Source organism: Phocoena phocoena, chromosome 3 (genome assembly GCF_963924675.1).
Source record: "Phocoena phocoena chromosome 3, mPhoPho1.1, whole genome shotgun sequence".
In the NCBI taxonomy this organism is placed as follows: Eukaryota; Metazoa; Chordata; class Mammalia; order Artiodactyla; family Phocoenidae; genus Phocoena; species Phocoena phocoena.
Window position 1 is genome coordinate 51,778,801 of NC_089221.1, and position 25,076 is coordinate 51,803,876.

Genomic DNA, 25,076 nt, shown 5'->3' on the forward strand with positions numbered 1-25,076 from the left:
CTTCTTACATAAGAGGCAAAAGATATCTTAATGACAAATATAATAGAACAATAGATAAACATGACATAATACAGTAGAACATTTAGAAACATTTTTAAAGGATGGAGGGGGGAAAAAGTATTGCTTACTTTTTTCTTGTAATGCTTGCAGTTTATTAAGTTCTTCATCCTCTTCATCACTCTCTTCGCTACTTGTGCTGCTGACATCCAAAACTATGTCCCTTTTGGGGTCTACTCGGAGAAAATTGCGGCATTCAAAAGTCAGGTGACCAGCTAAGTAAAACAAACAAAAAATATGAATGACGAAACTATAGATACATTATATTTTTTGCTGTGTTTGTTCACTAAGCAACAAGTTACAATTTTAGTAATATAATGTTTAGTTTTAACTTTTATTCAGTGGGTGGTAGTTTGCTTTACCTGAATGAAACATTCAGAAAACCTTTTCTTTTCTTTAACAGGGCTTCTAATTCAATAAACACACTTTTTGGTTACTTCTTATGGATTTCAGGATATTGAATTAATGTACTTACTATGTACTAAAGAAAATATTTTCAACGTTGGATTTTATGTTTTATTCCTTTCCCATATACCTTTTTGCTTCTCAGCTTGACTACTATACTCATGCAATTACACAGCTGTCACCTAATTAAAGGTGCCATAATAACATAATTGAACATGTTCTTCAAAAGAACACCTAAGATTCTAATTCTGACATCATTCAGTCCTTAAAGATTCTCCCTCTAAGAAAACTACAACAGGGCTTCCCTGGTGGCGCAGTGGTTAAGAATCCGCCTGCCAATGCACGGGACACAGGTTCGAGCCCCGGTCCGGGAAGATCCCACATGCCACAGAGCAACTAAGCCCGTGCACCACAACTACTGAGCCCACACTCTAGAGCCCACGAGCCACAACTACTGGAGCCCGCGTGCTTTAGAGCCTGTGCTCTGCAACAAGAGAAGCCACTGCAATGACATCCCCGTGCACAGCAATGAACAGTAGCCCCTGCTCACTGCAACTAGAGAAAGCCCACGTGCAGCAACGAAGACACAATGCAGCCAAAAATAAATTAAAAAAAAAATACAAGTTATCTACTTATTGCATGATGCAATTAAAAAATCAAATATTATTGAATACAAATACCAAAAAAGTACAGGAGATAAAATCACTAATAATACCTAAGTGCTTATCACCCACATGTTAACATTTTGTTTTATTCACTTAATTTTTTTTTAAAGTGAAAAACAGCATGTGTGTGCACATACACATACACAAAGTTGGAGAGCTTGCACCATCCCTGGGAACCCTGCCCCAATCCCATTCCATTCTCTCTTCAGAAGTTGGTATACTGAAATTGGTGTCTTATCTTTTCAAAATAGCATATTGTATTTTTATTATTTTTTAACATAAACTCAATTATACTTACCTATCATTCTGTAACTTGTTTCTGTCATTCAGTATTATGTTTTGTGATTTATCTATGTTAACATAAGTACACATAATTATGTGATTTATCTATGTTAACATAAGTAGATATAATTATCTCCTTTTATCTGATGAATAATGTCCCATTATATAAAAATATATTTATCCTTTCTACTACTGATAGGATCTTAGGTTGCTTCTAGTATTTTGCTATTATAAATAATGCTGAAATGCGTAGCTATACACGTCTCTCTGTGCACACATGGCACAGCTTCTCTAAGGCAGTAGCTTTTGAATTTTTTGACTAGGGCTGACCGATGGTAAAAAGTAACAATGCAACCAAGTATATTCATATATACATTCATAAACGTATACACGCTAACCCACAAAAATTAAAATTACATGAAGCATTATGACGTGATATTCAAAAAAAATCAATGCTGATAGAAACCACATAATTGATTTCACAACCCATTAATGATTCACTACAACTCTGTACTAGGGTTTATTTCTAGTTCTCTTAATTAAGGGTGAAGCCTTTTGGAAGACCTAGATTTATACAAGAGCATCTCCTAGTAGGGTACCAATCTTGGGTGGGGCCCTGAACCTTGCCTTTATTCCCTGCACCCTGCCAATACATGATGATAGAAGTTCAAGAACCTTGGGTTCAGCAAATACCCTCAAGACTTACCTCCTAGAGGTTCTGCTTTCCTTTGGTTGCTGGCCTCTAAGTATTCTTTAATTCTTTATTTTCTTCTAGCACACTAATCTAATATGTATTGCACATTTTATACAAGTTTCTTAGTTGTTTACAAAAGGGTCCAGTCTGCCATACTGCTGGAACCAAGTTTTCTCTATTGTGATTTCTTTCAAATGAATCATTCATAAGTGTTCTTTTCAGTTTCCAAACATATGGAGCTTTCAGACTATGCTTTTGTTGATTTCTAAATTTATTACACTGTTATCAGAGAGTGGAGTCTGTATGACATCAGTTTTTTAGTATTTGCTGAGATTTCTTTTATGGCCTATCATGTAGTAAATTTAGGGAAAAACTTGATGCGTATTTTAAAAGAATATACATCACTATTTGTTGACGTCTATTTTGTTGTTCAAATCTCCATCTTACTTTTTTGTGTAATAACTTCTGATAGTATAATTTTAAGTACCTTTATCACTATAGATTTGTCAATTTCTCCGTTATTATTAGTTGAATCACATGAAGTTGCAACTTTTGTGAGTAAAACAGCTGATTATCAACAATATTCAACCTAATATCTATCTGCTCTTTTTTTCCCCATCCCTTTATTTTAAAATTTTCTATGCAGCTTTTAGTTTTCTAAGTAGTTTCACTAATAATGACATGTAGCTGGACTTACTTTTTTAATTTACTTTGATACCTGACCAATTTTTTATGTTAATTTCTTAGCTTCGACAAAGAGTACCTGCCTCACTGGGGGCAGTATAAATTCACTCCTCATACCTACACAAGGTATAAGTTCAGGTTACCAATTCTTGATTATTCCTTTTCTTCTAATTATTATTTTATAGGAACTTAAACACAGTAAACTTTGTCATCACTTTCCCTAGACAGTAAACGGAATTTTTCTAATTCCTGCTTCACTGTTTTTTTGAGCAATCTGGCTCTAAACAAGAGCCTCCACTCTGGCCATGCTGCCATTCCACAGGGGTCTAAGGCTTCACTCCGTATCCCATAAATGTCTACCCAGTAGGCCCGTGGACCTCATTGTTTCCAGCTATCATTCCCTGCTCTGGCTTTGAGCTCCTTTTCCTTTCCAACACCTGGGGGTTTCCCTTTATCGCCTGGGTTATTTTTATTTTTGTTGTTACTCTATTTTTCTCCAGTATCTCTCTGTTTTTGGAGCAGAAAGGAGGACTTTCTATGTTGCTTCAGCTTGCCATTCTGATCAGAACTCCTGATGATACAATTTTTCCTTTACTTAATCTAGCTTTGCATCCAAACACCTTATGTTGTAATAAATATTTCATATAAACAAAATACATAATAACCACACTGGCAGCAGTCTGTCTCACACCCATTTTAGCCTTACTTCAATGAAACTGACCCTAAACTGATAATAAGACAAGTTGCTTGTGAACAAACTTAGAAAATTATTCCAAAATATAGTTCTTGTGACCTCTTTTCTACATAGACTCTCAGGAGACAATGAGCAGAAAATTCTTTAAAAAAGAAAAAAAACAAAACAGGCTGTGGACCTGCTTGGACATGGTGACTTCCAGCAGGTCCCGCCTCAGCCACGTTCTCCTGCCAGCAGCTCCCACCTCCCGGGGCCAACATCCTCTCCACGTTTGTTTATTGATTATTTATTTATTATTTTTGGCTGCGTTGGTTCTTTGTTGCTGTGTGCAGGCTTTCTCTAGTTGAGGCGAGCTGGGGGCTATTCTTTGTGGTGGTACGTGGGCTTCTCATTGCAGTGGCTTCTCTTGTTGCAGAACACGGGCTCTAGGTGCACAGGCTTCAGTAGTTGTGGCACGCGGGCTCAGCAGTTGTGGCATATGGGCTTAGTTGCTCCACAGCATGTGGGATCTTCCGGGACCAGAGATCGAACCCATGTCCCCTGCATTGGCAGGTGGATTCTTAACCATTGCACCACCAGGGAGGTCCTCAGCAGAAAATGCTTAGATGACCAGAAACTTAAATTTTGACCACAAATATGTAGAGACATTTCAAGTTATAACATTTTAGTAGCTGACTGTAAAGAGTAACCTGGCTTTTTCAGAAATGGAAAAGCCAATCCTTAAATTCATACAAAAATGTAAGGGACCCTGAACAGCCAAAACAATCCTGAAAAAGAATAAAGGTGGAAGACTCATATTTCCTGATTTCAAAACGTACCACAAAGCTATAGTAATCAAAACAGGGTGATAGTGTCATAAGGATAGTCATATAGACCAATGGAATAGAATTTAGAGTCCAGAAATACACCCATACATATATAGCCAATTGCTTTTTGACAAGAGTGTCAAGTCTATTCAGTGGGGAAAGAACAGTCTCTTTAGCAGATGGTGCTGGGACAACAGGATTTCCACATGTAAACGAATGAAGTTGAACTCCTCACCTCACGTCGTATGCAAAAACTGACTGAAAATGGATTAAAGACCACAACAATATAAGAGCTAAAACCATAAAACTCTTAGAAGAAAGTATGGGGTAAATCTTCTTTAACTTGGATTTAGCAATGGATTCTTACATATAAAACACCAACAGCACAAGTAACAAAAGATAAAACTGATAAGTTGGATTTCATCAAAATTTAAAACATTTGTGCAAAGAAATTATTATGAAAGTGAAAAAACAACCTACAGAGTGGAAGAAAAGATTTGTAACTTATATATCTGATAGGGTTAACTATTTAGTATATATACAATTCCCGCAACTCAAGAAGAAAAAGACAACTCAATTAAAACATGGGCAAAGAAACTGAATAGACATTTCTCCAAAGAAGATATACAAATGGCCAGTAAGACCATGAAAAGATACCCAACATCATTAGTCTTTAGAGAAATGCAAATGAAAACCATGAGATATCCCTCCACATCTATTAAGATGCCTACAATTTTTAAAAAAGAAAAGAGAAAGGAAAATAAGTGTTGGCAAGAATGTGGAGAAACTGGAACTCTTGTACATTTCTGGTGGGAATATAAAATGATGGAGCTGCTGTGGAAAACAGTCTGGCAACTCCTCAAGAAGCTGCACACAGATGACCCAGCATTCCACTCCTAGGTATATACCCAAAAGAATCAAAAACGGGGACTCAGACAGACACTTATACAACAAAATTCATTGCCCATTAATCACAATAGCCAAAAGGTAAAAATAACCCAAGTGTCTATCAATAGATGAATGGATAAAGAAAATGTGGTGTATCCATACAATGAAATATCATTCAGCCATAAAGAGGAATAAAGTTATGATACATGCTAAAACATGAATGAACTTTAAAAACATTACGCTAAGGGAAATAAGCCAGACACAAAAGGACAAATACTATATGATTCGACTTACATGAAATATCTAGAATGGCCAAATTCATAAAGATAGAAAGTAGATTAGAGGTTACCAGGGTCTGGGGGAAGGGAGGAGTGGGGAGGTACTGCTTAAGGTTTATAGAGTTTCTATTTGGGGTGATGAAAAGTTTTTTAATAGATAGGGGCGATGGTTGTACAACATTGTGAATGTAATTAATGCCACTGAATTGTATACTTAAAAATGGTTAAAATGGCACATGATGTTATATGTATTTTACCACAACTTATTTATTTATTTCGTTACGCGGGCCTCTCACTGTTGCAGCCTCTCCCATTGCGGAGCACAGGCTCCGGACGCGCAGGCTCAGCGGCCATGGCTCACGGGCCCAGCTGCTCCGCGGCATGTGGGATCTTCCCAGACCGGGGCACAAACCCGTGTCCCCTGCATCGGCAGGCGGACTCTCAACCACTGCGCCACCAGGGAAGCCTCCACAATTTATTTTTGAATTTTATTGTATTTATTTTTTTATACAGCAGGTTCTTATTTGTTATCCATTTTATACATTATTAGCGTATATATGCCAATCTCAACCTCCCAATTCATCCCACCACCTCCCCCCCGGCCTCTTTCCTCCCTTGGTGTTACATACATTTGTTCTCTACATCTGTGTCTCAATTTCTGCCCTGCAAACTGGTTCATCTGTACCATTTTTCTAGGTACCACGTATATGCGTTAAAATACGATATTTGTTTTTCTCTTTCTGACTTACTTCACTCTATATGACAGTCTCTAGATCCATCCACCTCTCTACAAATGACCCAATTTTATTCCTTTTTATAGCTGAGTAATACTCCATTGTATATGTGTACCACATCTTTATCCATTCGTCTGTTGATGGGCATTTAGGTTGCTTCCATGACCTGGCTATTGTAAATGGTGCTGCAGTGAACATTGGGGTGCATGTGTCTTTCTGAATTATGGTTTTCTCTGGGTATATGCCCAGTAGTGGGATTGCTGGGTCATGTGGTAATTCTATTCTGTTTTCCAGAGTGGCTGTATCAATTTACATTCCCACCAACAGTGCAAGAGGGTTTCCTTTTCTCCACACCCTCTACAGCATCTGTGGTTTGTAGATTTTCTGAAGATGCCCATTCTAACTGGTGTGAGGTGATTCCTCATTGTAGTTTTGATTTGCATTTCTCTAATAATTAGTGATGCTGAGCAGCTTTTCATGTGCTTCTTGGCCATCTGTATGTCTTCTTTGAAGAAATATCTATTTAGGTCTTCTGCCCATTTCGGGATTGGGTTGTTTGTTTTTTTAATACTGAGCTGCATGAGCTGTTTATATATTTTGGATCTTAAGCCTTTGTCCATTGATTCGTTTGCAAATATTTTTCTCCATTCTGAGGGTTGTCTTTTCGCCTTGTTGGTAGCTTCCTTTGCTTTGCAAAAGCTTTTAAGTTTCATTAGGTCCCATTTGTTTATTTTTGCTTTATTTCCATTCCTCTAGGAGGTGAATCAAAAAAGATCTTGCTGTGATTTATGTCAAAGAGTATTCTTCCTATGTTTTTCTTTAAGAGTTTTATAGGGATCAGTTTTACATTTAGGCCTCTAATCCATTCTGAGTTTATTTCTCTGTATGGTGTTACGAAGTGTTCTAATTTCATTCTTTTACATGTAGCTGTCCAATTTTCCCAGCACCACTTATTGAAGAGACTGTCTTTTCTCCATTGTATATCCTTGCCTCCTTTGTCACAGATTAGTTGACCACAGGTGTGTGGGTTTATCTCTGGGCTTTCTATCTTGTTCCATTGATCTCTATTTCTGGTTTTGTGCCAGTACCATACTGTCTTGATTACTGTAGCTTTGTAGTATAGTCTGATGTCAGGGAGTCTGATTCCTCCAGCTCAGTTTTTTTTTTTTGTTCTTCAAGATTGCTTTGGCTATTCAGGGTCTTTTGTGTCTCCATACAAATTTTAAGATTTTTTTGTTCTAGTTCTGTAAAAAATGCCATTGGTAATTTGATAGGGATTGCACTGAATCTGTAGATTGCTTTGGGTAGTATAGACATTTTCACAATATTGATTCTTCCAATCCAAGAACATGGTATATCTCTCCATCTGTTTCTATCACCTTTAATTTCTTCCATCAGTGTCTTATAGTTTTCTGCATACAGATCTTTTGTCTCCCTAGATTGGTTTATTCCTAGGTATTTTATTCTTTTTGTTGCAGTGGTAAATGGGAGTGTTTCCTCAACTTCTCTTTCAGATTTTTCATCATTAGTGTATAGGAATGCAACAGATTTCTGTGCATTAATTTTGTATCCTGAAACTTCAATTAGCTCTAGTAGTTTCCTGGTGGCATCTTTAGGATTCTCTGTGTATAGTACAATGTCATCTGCAAACAGTGAAAAGTTTTACTTCTTCTTTTCCAATTTCTATTCCTTTTATTTCTTTTTCTTCTCTGATTGCCGTGGCTAAGACTTCCAAAACTATGTTGAATAATAGTGGTGAGAGTGGACATCCTTGTCTTGTTGCTGATCTTAGAGGAAATGCTTTCAGCTTTTCACCATTGAAAAGGATGTTTGCTGTGGGTTTGTCATATATGGCCCTTATTATATTGAGGTAGGTTCCCTCTATGGCCACTTTCTGGAGAGTTTTTATCATAAATGGGTGTTGAATTTTGTCAAAAGCTTTTGCTGCATCTATTGAGATGATCATATGGTTTTTCTTCCTCAATTTGTTAATATGGTGTATCACATTGATTGATTTGTGTATACTGAAGAAGCCTTGTATCCCTGGGATAAATCCCACTTGATCATGGTGGATGATCCTTTTAATGTGTTGTTGGATTGTGTTTGCTAGTATTTTGTTGAGGATTCTTGCATCTATATTCATCAGTGATAGTGGTCTGTAATTTTCTTTTTTTGTAGTATCTTTGTCTGGTTTGGGTATCAGGGTGATCGTGGTCTCATAGAATGAGTTTGGGAGTGTTCCTTCCTCTGCAATTTTTTGGAAGAGTTTGAGAAGGATGGGTGCTAGCTCTTCTTGAAATGTTTGACAGAATTCCCCTGTGAGCCATCTGGTCCCAGACTTTTGTTTGTTGGAAGATTTTTAATCACAGTTTCAATTTCATTACTTGTGACTGGTCTGTTCATATTTTCTATTTCTTCCTGGTTAAGTCTTGGAAGGTTATACCTTTCTAAGAATTTGTCCATTTCTTCCAGGTTGTCCATTTTATTGGCATAGAGTTGCTTGTAGTCGTCTCTTAGATGCTTTGTATTTCTGTGGTGTCTGTTGTAACTTCTCCTTTTTCATTTCTAATTTTATTGAGTCCTCTCCCTCTTTTTCTTGATGAGTTTGGCTAATGCTTTATCAATTTTGTTTATCTTCTCAAAGAACCAGCTTTCAGTTTTATTGATCTTTGCTATCGTTTTGTTTGTTTCTATTTCATTTATTTCTGCTCTGATCTTTCTTTCTTTCTACTAAGTTTGGATTTTGTTTGTTCTTCTCTCTCTAGTCCCTTTAGGTGTAAGGTTCGATTGTTTATTTGAGATTTTTCTTGTTTCTTGAGGTAGGCTTGAATTGCTATAAACTTCCCTCATAGAACTGCTTTTTCTGTATCCCATAGGTTTTGGATCATTGTGTATTCGTTGTCATTTAGCTCTATGTATTTTTTGATTTCCTCTTTGATTTGTTCAATGATCTCCTAGTTATTTAGTAACATATTGTTTAGTCTAATGTGTTTGTGTTTTTTACGTTTTTTCCCCTGTAAATGATTTCTAATCTCATAGCGTTGTGGTCAGAAAAGATGCTTGATATGATTTCAATTTTCTTAAATTTACTGAGGCTTGATTTGTGACCCAAGATGTGATCTATCCTGGAGAATGTTCTGTGTGCACTTGAGAAGAAAGTGTAATCTGCTGTTTTTGGATGGAATGTCCTATAAATATCAATTAAATCTATCTGGTCTACTGTGTCATTTAAAGCTTATGTTTCCTTATTAATTTTCACTTTGGATGATCTGTCCATTGGTGTAAGTAAGGTGTTAAAGTCCCCCACTATTATTGTGTTACTGTCGATTTCCTCTTTTATAGCTGTTAGCATTTACATTATGTATTGAGGTGTTCTTATGTTGGGTGCAAATATATTTATAATTGTTATATCTTCTTGGATTGATCCCTTGGTCATTATGCAGTGTCCTTCCTTGTCGCTTGTAACATTATTTTATAGTCTATTTTATCTGATATGAGTATTGCTACTCCAGCTTTCTTTTGATTTCCATTTGCATGGAATATCTTTTTCCATCCCCTCACTTTCAGTCTGTATGTGTCCCTAGGTCTGAAGTGGGTCTCTTGTAGACAGCATATATATGGGTCTTGTTTTTGTATCCATTCAGCGAGCCTGTGTCTTTTGGTGGGAGCATTTAGTCCATTTACATTTAAGGTAATTATTGATATGTATGTTCCTATTCCCATTTTCTTAATTGTTTTGGGTTCGTGATTGTAGGTCTTTTCCTTCTCTTGTGTTTCTTGCCTAGAGAAGTTCCTTGAGCATTTGTTGTAGAGCTGGTTTGGTGGTGGTGAATTCTCTTAGCTTTTGCGTGTCTGTAAAGCTTTTGATTTCTCTGTCAAATCTGAAAGAGATCCTTGCTGGGTAGAGTATCTTGGTTGTAGTTTCCTCCCTTTCATCACTTTAAATACATCATGCCACTCCCTTCTGGCTTGTAGAGTTTCTGCTGAGAAATCAGCTGTTACTCTTATGGGAGTTCCCTTGTATGCTATTTGTTGTTTTTCCCTTGTTACTTTCAATAGTTTTTCTTTGGGGGCCTCCCTGGTGGCGCAGTGGTTGAGAGTCCACCTGCTGATGCAGGGGACATGTGTTCATGCCCCGGTCCAGGAAGATCCCACATGCAGCGGACGGCTGGGCCCATGAGCCATGGCTGCTGAGCCTGTGCGTCCGGAGCCTGTGCTCTGCAATGGGAGAGGCCACAACAGTAGAGGCCCGTGTACTGTAAAAAAAACAAACAAAAAAAATAGTTTTTCTTTGTGTTTAATTTTTGTCAATTTGATTACTATGTGTCTCCACATGTTTCTCCTTTGGTTTATCCTGCCTGGGACTCTCTGCGCTTCCTGGAATTGGGTGGCTATTTCCTTTCCCATGTTAGGGAAGTTGTCACCTATAATCACTTCAAATATTTTCTCAGGTCCTTTCTCTCTCTCTTCTCCTTCTGGGACCCGTATAATGCAAATATTGTTGCGTTTAATGTTGTCCCAGAGGTCTCTTAGGCTGTCTTCTTTTCTTTTCTTTCTTTTTTTTTATTCTGTTCCACAGCAGTGAATTCCACCATTCTGTCTTTCAGGTCACTTATCTGTTTTTCTGCCTCATTTACTCTCCTATTGATTCCTTCTAGTGTATTTTCTAGTGTATTTTTCATTTCTGTTATTGTATTCTTCATCTCTGTTTGTTTGTTCTTTAATTCTTGTAGGTGTTTGTTCTTTAATTTTCTAGGTCTTTGTTAAACATTCCTTGGTTCTTCTCGATCTTTGCCTCCATTCTTTTTCCGAGGTCCTGGATCATCTTCACTATCATTATTCTGAATTCTTTTTCTGGAAGGTTGCCTATTTCCACTTCATTTAGTTGTTTTTCTGTGGTTTTATCTTGTTCCTTCATCTGCTACATAGCCCTCTGCCTTTTCATCTTGTCTGTCTTTCTGTGACTGTGGTTTTTGTTCCACACGCTGCAGGATTGTAGTTCTTCTTGCTTCTGCTGTCTGCCCTCTGGTGGATGAGGCTATCTACAAGTTTCCTGATGGGAGGGAATGGTGGTGGGTAGAGCTGTCTGTTGCTCTGGTGGGCAGAGCTCAGTAAAACTGTAATCTGCTTGTCTGCTGATGGGTGGGGCTGGGTTCTCTCCCTGTTGGTCGTTTGGCCTGAGGCAACCCAACACTGGAGCCTACTGGGCTCTTTGGTGGGGCTAATGCCAGGTTCTTGGAGGGCTAATGCCAAGGAGTACTTCCCAGAACTTCTGCTGCCAGTGTCCTTGTCCTCAAGATGAGACAAAGCCACCCCCTGCTTCTGCAGGAGACCTTCCAACACTAGCAGGTAGGTCTGGTTCAGTCTCCTATGGGGTCACTGCTCCTTCCCCTGGGTCCTGATGCATACACTACTTTGCATGTGCCCTCCAAGAGTGGAGTCTGTTTACCCCAAACCTGTCGAAGTCCTGCAATCAAATCCCACTACCCTTCAATGTCTGATTCTCTAGGAATTCCTCCTCCCATTGCCAGACCCCCAGGTTGGGAAGCCTGACGTGGGGCTCAGAACCTTCAGTCCAGTGCGTGGACTTCTGTGGTATAAGTGTAGTCCAGTTTGTGAGTTACCCACCCAGCAGTTATGGGATTTGATTTTCTTGTGATTGCACCCCTCCTACCATCTCACTGTGGCTTCTCCTTTGTCTTTGGATGTGGGCTATCTTGTTTGGTGAGTTCCAGTGTCTTCCTGTCGATGATTGTTCAGCAGTTAGCTGTGATTCTGGTGCTCTTGCAAGAGGGAGAGAGTGCATGTCCTTCTGCTCTGCCATCCTGAACCAATCTCCTACCACAATTTTTTTAAATGGGGAAAAAAGCACCACGGCACAGTATGAAGTCTTACTAATAACCAGATTTCAATTTTCAGTTTTCCTATTTAATAACAGAGTAATCCTCTTGAGCCTGTTTTCTGATTTGTCACAGTAATTATTTGTAACAATAATAATAATAATGATTTTTGGCGAAGCATTGATGTAAAACTTGAATTAACTAATTTAATCTTTACAACAAGTCTATGGAACTGAGTACTATAATTATCTCATTTTACTGACACAAAACTGAAGCAGAGTGGTTAAGTAACTTGCCTAAAGTCACACAGCTAGTAATTGCCAGCTAAGGTTTGTACCTACATGCCAGACCAATGGTTTTCAATGTTCATAAAAATGGAGACTATGAAACCTACTTCACAGGGTTGTTTTAGGAATGAAATGCAATGAATCGTTATCTTTAAACTGCTTAGTATAGACCCTAGCACCAAGCAGATATTCAATACACAGTACCAGGTTCTTACCAGTTATTGTACCAATAAAAGCAAAGGCATATTCTCTCTTGTTCTCACTCAAGGAGTGGCTATGTGGGCAACTCTAAGTGTCCAGTAACAATAAAACCTACAGTTTCATTTAGACTGTGCAGATAAAAATGTGTCAACGCATTAAAAAAAACTCTTGTTTTATACTTAGGGTGCCCATGCACTTCTTCCTTGGCCTACAGAGTGTACAGACTAGGCTAACAAGTATTAATTTTTACCAGGCTTTGTCTGTACCTAAGGTCCTGAGTTTTGAGATGATGAAAGCTACATTATAAACTTCTGAATTCTTAAACCTAGTTAATTCCCCAAACTTCACATCCCTATCATTTTGGTTCCCACCCAAAAGTGCAGGCCTCTGTATTCATATTACTTCCCTGAAGTCTCATCCACACATTGCTCTTTCTGTTCCTCTGACTTAACTAATCATCACCCCCTTCTCTCCCATCTTTTTATGACAGCTTCTGAAACCTGCAATCCCTGGTGAACAAACTGTTACCTGTTCACAGAATGCTCCCTCTACTGCTTTTTTTAAGGGATACTTGGCTCTTTCCTGCAGACGCTTCTTTACAGCTTACCTCTGTATTATTAGCATCCTCCAGGCTCCTCAACACTGCTTCCACATAGCAGTCCCCTACGCTCCCCTGCAGCTAGCCCTCTGCTGCTGTGTAACAGCCCCATTCACCAAAATTGTTGGAGCCTGACTCACACTCTAGCTCTTTACCTTAAGACCTTCCATAGCCTGGACAGACAGCCTATGGCTTTGGATGGCTTTTCTCAGCCCCTTGACATTCTAGATGCCATGGCCACACAAGGCTCCTTGTCATCACCTGGAACTGTTTCATGTCTGAAATTTTAAACTCCAATATTATAGTACTTTGACTATAACCTTTTATCCTTCTAGCTTCCTTATTCCTTTACACCCATGCACAGATCTGTTTCTGAATCTTGTTAAGACCTTCAGTCACTTAATCCCTTCATTTTTCTCTTAGTCTATCATTCCTGACCATCTGAACACTCTTTTATAAGCCTCATCTGACTCTTTCATATTTCTGTTCTACTGTACCTCACTGTAAACAACTAATCTGGGTCAAAGCTATCCTTGCTTTGAGTCGTGCCTACCCCTGAGCAGCCAAACAATGCTTGAACACAATCACACATTCACGGACATGAGCAGAAACACAAACTTTTTCATTTTTTGTTTGTCTTTGGTCAACTTCCTCTCCTATTTCCCTCAATGACTTTTCCAAACTAATGCCTGACTTAAATCATTTCTTCGACCATTCCCTGGCCCACTCAGTGCCTCCTCCCAAAACAGATGATTCTGCCTCCTAATTTACAAAGAAAATTAAGATTAACAGGCAGCATCTCCTTCTACTTTGTCTCTGCACCTGAAAACAACCATATTTTTCTCACCTAGTTTCCTCCAGACTTAAGAGGTATCCTTGTCATACCTCTTAAGAGAAACTTCCATAATCTTCTCCTGTCTCCAATATCTACAAGATCTCTTCTAATATCCCCTTGGTCTATATATACATTTTATACTTCAAATATAAAACCCTCCATTTATCCCATATTCCCTTCTAGGAATTATTCAATATGATATGAATGTTTGTGTCCCCCAAAATTTATATGTTGAAATTCTAACCCCCATAGGTGATGGTATTAGTAGGTGGGGCCTTTGGAAGGTGATTAGGCTCTGAGGGTGGTACCCTCATGAATGGGATTAATGCCTTCTAAAAGAGACTCCAGAGAGATCCCTAGCCCCTTCTGCCAATTAGGGATACAACAAAAATCTGTGACTTGGAGAAGGGCTTTCACCCAACCATGCTGGTATCCAGAACTCCGGCTTCCAGCTTCTAGAACTGTGAGCAATACATTTCTGTTGTTTATAAGCTACCCAACCTGTGTTATTTTGTTATAGCACCCCACATGGACCTTAAGACAGTACCCTACTTTCCTCATGTAAATTTCTTGAAAAATGGAAATAACATAGGCCCTATCCCTCACTATTCAGGCCTGAATCTACAAAGTTTGTTTCATGACCTACAACTCTACTTAAACTGATCTTGCTAAGGTCAGCAAAGCATTCTACCTGGCAAATCCAGTGAACATTTTTCAATCTATTTCTCACAAATCTTATCTGTTACACCTGACATTTCTCCTCAACCTTGAAAACCCTTACTCCTTTGGCTTATATGATGCTGCCCAGTCCTGCTTCTCCTGGCATTGTACCTTCTTGATCATTTTTTCCTCAGCTCATGCCTATCTATTTTACTCCATCTGTTGATATTTTACTCCACCAAGAGCCTGTTATTCATTGTTCCAAAGTTTGTTTATATAATATCATGTAAGTAAAAAGATACGAATGTGGAAAAAAAAAAGAGTAGTTGTTTCCATGAAACAAAGCAGTACTTCTGGAAAGGCTTGATTTAGACGAACTGCTTTAAAAAAGCAGTTTTCAAATTAGGTCTTGGTAAGAAGACTGTAAAGATAGGAGAAAAAACCCTAAAACAGTGAGAAAAGGTATCTTTTTTTCTCAAAGTGGGTGTCATTGGCATTTTGGGCCAGACAATTCTTCATTGTCCAAGACACTGCAGGATGTTTATAGTTCCTGGACCCTACATACTAAATGTCATACTGCTCTTCTCTGGTATGACAGTTGTTATGGGCAACTAAACAAAAAAACCTTCACAGATTTCCAGGGAACCTGTATCACCTCTAGTTGAGAACTAATGATAGAAGGATTCTACGCTCAGATTCCTTTACAAGTATCTTAACTGCTTGCTCATCTTTGAAGAAACAAACTACAAAAAGTAGAAAATACATTTCAAATATGATTTCCACTCAAAAGATTGTGTGTAACACCAATCAGCAGACCCATGACAAAGAAAAGGACATGACTGTATATTATATCAATAGATTAGCATTTTTAAGTTAAATAAAATGTTTTTATTTCCTATTGCTGTAATCAAATGCTCAACTAGTGAGTCTACTGTATTGAACCTCATTTTAGCATATTTTCTGAGAACTATCATAATTATCTGAGACATTTATTGCATGGACAAAGGCTTAGCGTCCTTGTAGCTTTTAAATATTCAGAAGTTGCCAACTTCAAAAAAATTCAAATAAAAACTCATTATAGAAATGACCATTCTTCTAACTTTGCTGAGGAAATTCTGCCATGAAAAAGTGAGATCCATGTTAACTTAGCAACACATTCATGTTTAATTTGAAACTTTTAAAAAACAATATAACCATTATTGAAACATACTGACAATATTTTTCAATCAAGTATTAAAGTTTTAAAAAGTGTACAATCTAAACCACTCTTTTCACAATAATAGAGAGAAAATACTCTTTCGTACCTCACTGACAAATATTCAAATTCTTAGGCATTAAAAACATTTTGAAGAGTTTTGTTGACCTTTGTCTTACCTCTACAAGCAACACAAAGATTCTGGCCTCCAAATAACAGATAATTTTTAAAATGTAGTTTCTATTAGAAAGAGGTGTACACTGAGAAGACTTTCATCTCTAGCAGCTGTAAGATGAAAATTTAACCCAGAAGGGAAATTTACTAAATTTCTCCACAGGAGACAAATTAGAAATTGTTTATAATTTAATCACCAAAATCAAAAGAAAGATTTGAATAATATAGCAGAAGGCACTAAACTTGGACAGTCAAAACTATTTGCTTACTTGGCTTCTCTAAATAAATTATAATTACTACAGATGCTTCCATTATTGTCTAATATAAAGTAGCAATGAGGAAACTAGATCAACAAGAATTCTATTTCCAAAAAAAATGATTTTAATTGCTTTCCTACAAGTCTTAAGTTAAAAGGAGTCCAAGTAGATGAACTGATATTAGTAGACAGACTGGGAAATCCATTCTAGATTGTGAAGTGAATACAGCATCGATATATATATAGTACTTTCTTAAGTATTTTTTAATGTAAAAATTCAAACAATCTTTATTATTAAGTGCATCATACATAGAGAAGAGTATATACAATGAATATTTACAGTTGAAAGAGAATTAATAAAGTAAATAGCTGCATACCCATCTCTCAGGTTAGGTAACAGATTGTTACCAGAACCCTAATTAATCTTCTGTGTGCCCTCCCCCCCACAAACCACTTGCTGTCCCCCACTGCCTCCAGATAACCACTAGCCTCACTTATGTATGTATGTCTTCTTTGCTTTTCTTTGTGGTTTTACTCCTTACGTATGTACTCCTAATCTTAAGTCTTGAATAAAGAAATGAAGTTAGCAAGGATTGAAAGAACATAAACAAAGCATAAATAAATATAAGCAAATTTAAAAAACAGAAAAGACATCATTGCACTCATTTCTTGCATGCAAGCACATTCTTCAGGAGTTTTTATTTATATGAAGGGTATGTAGACTTATACGTCCACTTTTGCTAGTTGAGCATGCTTCAACTGAGCCAGGTTTCAGCCTTTGCTTGAAGGCATGTGACTTGGTTCTCCTAGCATGCTTTTATTCTTAGCCCTTCTACTGGAGATTCATGCCCCGAGTGCTCTCTTATTACATGATTTGAAAAAATAAATTTGTTTTTCCATACAAGAACATCTTTATTTCGTTACAAAATAACTCTGCTATGAATGGGAGTATTAACAACAATCCAGGCTCATTTGCATGATCTCCAAACAACTAAGAAAACAGTGTAATGCTACTGTTAGAGCTGTTATGAAGTCTTTAGGAATTGTTACATTTACCTAGGGAAATGACTTGTTTATACTACATAAGTACAAATTTAGACTACATAATTGCTCATGCTGAAGTTTACTTTTCCACTCCATTTCACTAATCATAATGGAGGTTGATTGTTTAAATCAAGGTTTCACCAGTGAGCAGAAATTCTGGGACCAATTTCACCCTTATAAAGAGTTAATTCAATAAACAGGAAAACCTTTCATAAATAGTTTTCATTGCTTTCACCTCTTTGCCTAGTATCTATAAGGATAAGGAATAAAAGAATAAGTATCTATGTACTTTTTTGGGGAATATACTTTCGCCAGACTCCTAAATCTACTACTCCATTTGTACTTCATGACATTTTTGCTAGTCACCAGATATATAGTCACCTGTCACTGGGTGCAGAGCAGGGAAGAAAAGTGAGTATTTGGTGCTGGCAGAGGAATTTCTGAATTATCTGCAAACCTGAGCTAAATAACAGGGCTAAAGGACTATGCTTAGGGCCCTGAAATCAGGATGCTAAATCATATCGCCCAAAGGGGCAATGATTCACTGCACAAAATGCAATTTTTTAATGTACTTACGATAGCCACATTTTTTACAGCCTGCTCGGACACTGTCCTTGTTGCAACCTGAAATACAGTTGGATAACATTTTAGGAGACATATAGATAAGTAATAAGAACAAACATTTCATCACATGGAAAAGCTGAGAAAACCACTTGTTATAGAATTTATTTCTTAAAAAAAAAAATCATCTCTGACCTAGCTTAGAATACTACTCAATTATTATAATTATTAGAAATCAGTGGAAAAGCTAATTTACTCAAATTATTTCCATGACAAATACTTAAAGAAGATATTTTTCTCTAATTCAACAGAAATGCTGTACTATAGTCAAGAGCTTCAACATTCTAGGAATTCTATAACACTGCAGAAGAAATTCCGGGGTACTCTGGCCTGTCTCTCAAATGTAAAATAATTAACTGACTAGATATATACGTAAACATGCAGGTTAACAAATATTTTTCTGCTTACTCTTAGAAGAAAAAAAATTCTGTTTCTTAAAGGAATTGGTGAAATTCCAGAAACATACTTTAATTGCTAGGTATTGTAAGAAACATCTCAATTCAGCACTCAAATTTTGACAAGAGAAAAAAACTAGTCACATATTCAGTGTGATCAATGTTTAGAAGTATTTACAGTATCTCTGTATAAATAGTGGTACATACAGGTAATGTTGAAGATACAAATAACAGAGGAAATAAAACTGATTTTTTATTGTGATAACATACATATAACATAAAAATTTACCATCTTAACCATTTCAAAGTGCATAATTCAATGCTATTAAGTCCATTCACAATGTTATACAACCATCACCACTATCTATTATTTCCAAAACTTTATCACTATCATCCCAAACAGTCACTGTGCTCATTAAACAATAACTGTCCATTCCCCTTTCCCTCTAGCTCCTGGTAATCTCTATTCTGTTTTCTGTGTCTATGCATTTGCCTGTTCTAGGTATCTCATATAAGTGGAATCATACAATATTTATCCTTTTGTGTCTGGCTTATTTTACCTAGCATAAAGTTTTCAAGGTTCATCCATACTGTAGCACACACCAGAATGGCATTCCTTTTAATGACAGAATAATATTCCATTGTATGTATATGTAGTTGAAACCAAATTTAACCTCCAATAAGGGCTTCCATTAACCAATCAGAGGGCCAGTACAGTATTACTCTATTTCTTAATTAAGGGCATCTAACTCCTAAGTCCTTCAAATAGAGATATCTCAGCTTAATAATAAAGTACATATAGTGCAAATGTAATACATTTAATTTTAAGAGAAAGATCATTTTTAAACCATTTCTTTAATGGTATAAAGTCAAATATTAGTCATTTCCCCCTAAAATATTCATTGTTGAGTTGTTCTAGTAAAAATACAGTCCGTTCTGCTACGATGCTTTTTAAAAAAACATAAATTTGTTCCAATGCATCTGATATAAGAGGGAACAATTTGAGGGCAAAGTGTCCATGAAATACACTAGGTGAATACAGAAACTTGCATCCAGTTGCTCTGAGCCTCAAAACATACATGGACACATCTCAAACATTTCTAGCAACTTCAGTTCACCACGTGTGCTGTGAGCAGCACCCACCCACATCTGGTGTTATAACTTCCCATCTGATTTTGTATTATTACCTTCCTACCACTACTTCAGAACAACTCATAAGCTACAATTCTTCTGAACTCCTCTTCCACAGCAAACTTCAGGTCTTTTTTTTTTTTTTTTTTGCGGTACGCGGGCCTCTCACTGCTGTCGCCTCTCCCGTTGCGGATGCGCAGGCTCAACGGCCATGGCTCACGGGCCCAGTCGCTCCGCGGCATGTGGGATCTTCCCGGCCCAGGGCATGAACCCGTGTCCCCTGCATCGGCAGGCGGACTCTCAACCACTGCGCCACCAGGGAAGCCCAACTTCAGGTCTTTTAAAAGGTACAGTGTCCTGTTTATTGCAGTATTTATGTATCTTTTAACCAATTAACATATGCAGATAGGTTCCTATGAGTTTTTATGTATCACGGTACGCGGGCCTCTCACTGTTGTGGCCTCTCCCGTTGCGGAGCACAGGCTCCGGACGCGCAGGCTCAGCGGCCATGGCTCACGGGCCCAGCCACTCCGCGGCATGTGGGATCCTCCCGGACCGGGGCACGAACCCATGTCCCCTGCATCGGCAAGTGGACTCTCAACCACTGCGCCACCAGGGAAGCCCAACTGATGAAGTTTTTAAGTGTTGTGCCCCAACCTCATTTTTTTTTTCCATAAACCTTGTGGGGTTTATTGCAGACTGTAGAAACACATAAGCTGCATTGTAGCAGAACTGTGGTATAAAACTGGATTAATAATACAATCAGGCTCTTTCATTATGAAATAACTGCACGTTGAAAAAGATGCTCAGAGAATCCGGGTCAATGTTAAGTCCGTTCCCACAGAAACCACAGACACTGAATAATACTGAACAAAACTGTGCTAAATGCACCATTACCTCTCCTACAACAAACTCAAAATGTTGCAGTGGACAGATTCGAAATGATCTCATCTCAGCATGTATCAGAAATTAACTCGTCTTTGACTAAAGCCATGGATAAAACTTATCATTTAAGTATCTCCTATTTTTAGCATGAACAAAATATGAAACTTTTTCAGAGCAGTTCATCTTCTTTAATAAGGTTGTAATTTTTTACATGAAAGGGAAGTATAACAAGAACTCTAAATAATTTCATACCAGCTATTTCCTCACCAGCCTTTGGCTAAATTAAGATTTCAAGCTTCATTTGTCTATCATTTTCACAACTGTCTGGCCAACTAAATACTTTTACCTGGAACTTTGAATCTGATGCAACAGACACAGTAAATCTGAGACAAGTGACAATGAAATGGAGACAGTTAGTTCATTCTGCTGTCAGGATCCAGTTTCTAGTGGTAGTAATGCCACTGGCAGCAGCAGCCCTAACCAGGTCTAGGCCTGTGCAGGATGTTGGCTACGGGTTCCCTTGCTCTTGTTTATTTTCTGAGCCTCTATTATCCACCCTTTTCTTAGAGTCTGTGAGCTTCCTGGTATCTTTCCTTTTCTGCTTAAGTTAACTAGTCAGTTTCTGTTGTCTAGAACAAGAACTCTGCTGATACAATGGTACTTGAGATCTATGTCAAACTGAATAGCAAGACTATAAGGGAGGCTCTGACTCTGACAAGTTATCCATTTCCCCATCTTAGGTTCCCATGCTGTTCTTTGTTCCACTCCTCTTCAAAGTTTGCTAGACTAATAGACCCTGCCTCCCTCGAAATGTTCCTACAATCCGAAAGCCATTAAATAATCACGACCTATAATTCAAAAGCCATCAAATAAAAACTTACAAATTTGGCTGCATATCGGTAATATATTTCCCCCTAACCCCCACCTACACCTCTGAGGGTGGCAGGGCAGCAACATACCAAAGAGATATGCTGCAAAATTCCAGAGGCGCCTCGGTGAGACATGGGACAGGTGACCTAGGTCTTGAAGGTGTGGCAAGAGGTTCTGGAATGAGGATTCTGGGCCAGTCATAGAGAACCGGAAGCTACAGCAGAGATGATGGAATTCAAGGAAACATCCTTGCTTTGGTGAATGGAGATTTCTTCAGCGGACACTTGGTACCAGCTTTGAGAGCCCTTACCCCTGCCTATTTCCTGCCATGATGTGGGTCAGATGTACGTATTCTCTATCACATCAGAAGGACAGTGCTAATGTGTCTCATTTTTGTGAGAATCCTAATAAAGAACACATATACTCATTAAAAAAATTGGCTACATAACAAAATCTGAATGGCAAAGCCCACCAAAAGCAAACTCAAAAGACACATGAAAACTTGGGAAAAAACATTTGCAACTCGTAGCACCAACAAAGGGCAATTATCCCTACCCTATAAAACCCACCAAAGCATTAAGAAAGCGATCAATGACCAATAGGAAAAAAATGCGCAAAGGAACTGAACAGAAAGTTCACAGAAAAGGAAATAGAAACAACTCTGAAACATACAGAAAGATGCTCAGCCTTATTCATAATAAATGAAATGTACATTAAAATCTAAACTGGGATTCCATTTTCACTTATCAGAACAGCAAAAATTGAAAAGGTTGAAGAGGGTGTGGGGGGACATACGCACATGTATCGCTCGTAGGAGTAAAAATGAGTACCATCTCCATGGAAAGTAAGCTGACAAAATCTATCAGAACTACCAGTGTACATATTCCTTTGATACAGCACTTCCACGTCCAGGAATTAATCCACTCAATTTACTTGCACCAATGCATACAGGCTTATGTGCAAAGTTATTCACTGCACCATTGTTGGTAATAGTAAAAAAAAGCAGAAATAATTTAGTCACCAATTTTGGTATAGAAGAATAAGGATGTTCTTTATTTAATGATATTCAATGATCTCTAAGATATAAAGAGAAAAAAGCAAACTGTAGAACAGTGTTTACGGAACGTTGCCATTTCTATAAAAGAAAGGAAATTATATATATATATCCCTACACGTTACATATAATATGTGTTATATATAATATATATATCCCTACACACTTACATATACAATAGATTATATATAGATTATATTAATAGATAGAGATATGTAAAGAAAAAAATCTCTGCAAGGATATATACATTGGTTACCTGAAGAAAGGGTGAGAGACACGTCACTAATAGACCTTCTGTATCTCTAAAATGTGAAACATGAATGAATTGCCTTCTCAAAAACCAAACCCAGAAACTTCCCTTAGCCCCAACACTAAGAAACGGTGTTGTCATGCAAGCATTCTTTGACAAAAGGCAATGATTGCACTTGTAAATTCTTCAGAGAAGCTACATTGCAGATTTTCAACAAAATTTTATTAACTGATAGTTGAACAAATTGTAGAGGTCTTTATTTATTGTATTTGTTATATGTTAACAAAGCCTTACTCTGATCTAGAATTCTGTTGAACTTGAGTGGCAGGGGTCCTTCCTCTCCCAGTAACTTAAAGGACTAGAGAGTGTCAGTTTCTCTAGATTTGGGACCATGCTACATTTTGTATACAACTTGGTGCCTAGCCTGGTGTAGAGTTGCTAGGGGGTCCTCAACAAGTCTTTGTTGCTTTGAGGTTATAAATTTAAGAAAATACTTCAACAGCTGGGAATCAGTAACTTCTATTGCTCCCAATTGCCAGCTATGAAACTAGTGCCTGCAGTGTCACTGGTCCACCTGAGGCATGACAGGCACTAAAAGAAAAGGAATAAAAGGGCAAAAGAAATGAAAATAATGACTGCTGGGAAGGGGGAAATGACGGAAGCACAGGGAACTTTCTGGGATGATGGAAATATTCAAAATCTTTATTATATATACGATTCTTCAAGCTGTACATTTGTGATTGTGCACTTTATTTTCACATATATGAATTATACTTTAGTAGGTAGCATAAAATGAAAAAAAAGTAATAGTAGGACAAAGAAGGAAGTGAAAAGAGAAACGTTAAAAAAGATGAAAAAGCAGAGACAAAATAAAAGGAATGAGAAAACGTGAGACAAAGGGATGGAGTGTTCCTGACAGTAGCCTCAGGCTGTTCACTGGCCCCGAAAGGTATGGCAAGCTATCATACTGACCTCAATTTATTCTCTTGAAATTTCACATCACCTGTTTCCAAAGTCAACAATTTTGTCACTGGGAACTTTAACAGTGATGCTTGGAACTTAATATTATATTTCTCTCATGCTGTATATTTTAGATTTTAGGAAAGCCTGTAAAAGCTTTCTTTATAATTAAAATATTTTCTGTAATCATTTAAATTTAAAAATAAAGAGCTTAAGTAACTAAGTTTTCGTTGTAGTAAGTAATTAGCAATTGTAATCACCTCTGTCCATTCTTTTCATTTTTAACTTGATTAGATACAAATTAGATTCCTTTTCTGTTTTGTAAGACTTTAAATTTTACATTTGGTTACTCAATAATAATTTTAGTTATAATTTGGTGACCCTTAAAGATAACTTCAATTTCTTCTGCTTTTAAAATTCAAATTGTGGCCAGATTTTATATCATAGAGGTGCTATATAATATGTATATAGCATATGTACTCTGCTAAAGTTGAATGCAGAGTAAAATGCCATGTATTTAAACTTTTCCACTGCTTTATATTAAGAATTTATAGATATAATCCTTTCTTTGGGATCCCCAAAGATTATACTGAAGGCAAAACAGAAAGAACAGCAGAAATAAAAAATTCTCTGCATACTAAAAAAATAGGTTAAATGAGTTCCCTGATGTAAACATTTTAACCATTTTTTTTTTTTTTTTGGTGTACGCGGGCCCCTCGCTGCTGTGGCCTCTCCCGTTGCGGAGCACAGGCTCCGGACGCGCAGGCTCAGCGGCCATGGCCCACGGGCCCAGCCACTCCACGGCATATGGGATCCTCCTGGACCGGGGCACGAACCTGCATCCCCCGCATCGGCAGGCGGACTCTCAACCACTGTGCCACCGCGGAAGCCCCCCTGATGTAAACATTTTAAAAGAGCAGATGTCCCCACCTTCAGTTAAAAATGCCTTCATAATCATTTGACCCTCAAAAGAAGAGATAAAAGTAAATCAAAGAATTTCTTATTTTAAACTACTGGCATGCAAGAGCTAACATTTAAGTAAATGTATTAAATGCTTTCACTTGCTTGCCTCACAAAATACAAATAACCTGTGAAGAAAAAGGCTATAGATATTACCAGTTTAAGATAAGAAGAGACATGGAGAAGTTTAATTCACTACCTAATGAAACAGAATCAAAACTGCTGTCTAGTTTAGTCTGTTTACTTTAGTAACAGATTCTGCTCAGCAGCAATTCTAGTGATCATCCCTCTAAATATTATTTACTTATAACAGGCATAACTCTGAAATAGATGTGAGAGAAACCATAAACATGAATAAAGTTCCTATACTAGAGGAAACTTACAATATACTAGGTTATCTAGGCTAAAGCATCCACAGCTGTAAGGCATGCTAGACTGTGCCAGTTTAAAGACATATAGCTCCATTAGTAAGCAGGAAGAACTGGCTGGCATAACTTTCCATTGAGAGATCAGGAAAGCTTCCCACAGGTAGACATGGACAATAGAGCAGGGACAGTGATAACAAAAGCATGTAGGTAGAAAAGCACAGAGGTTCTGAGAATAGTTGGCCAGGTCAGAAGACTGCAGAATGCATGAGAGCAGTGGTGGGAGGAAAGGGCAGAAAGAGTGATTC

The 25,076-nt window shown here is 37.6% G+C and overlaps 1 protein-coding gene across 1 annotated transcript in view; it reads right to left on the minus strand.

The window, feature by feature from the left end:
• SREK1IP1 (SREK1 interacting protein 1) overlaps window positions 1–25,076 on the minus strand; it is a 58,269-nt gene that overhangs the window by 29,304 nt on the left and 3,889 nt on the right. The window contains exons 2-3 of the mRNA XM_065874792.1: window positions 17,854–17,901; window positions 129–272 (exon numbers count right to left, since the gene is read on the minus strand). Coding sequence (XP_065730864.1) covers window positions 129–272; window positions 17,854–17,901 — 192 coding nt within the window. The remainder of the gene's footprint in view (window positions 1–128; window positions 273–17,853; window positions 17,902–25,076) is intronic.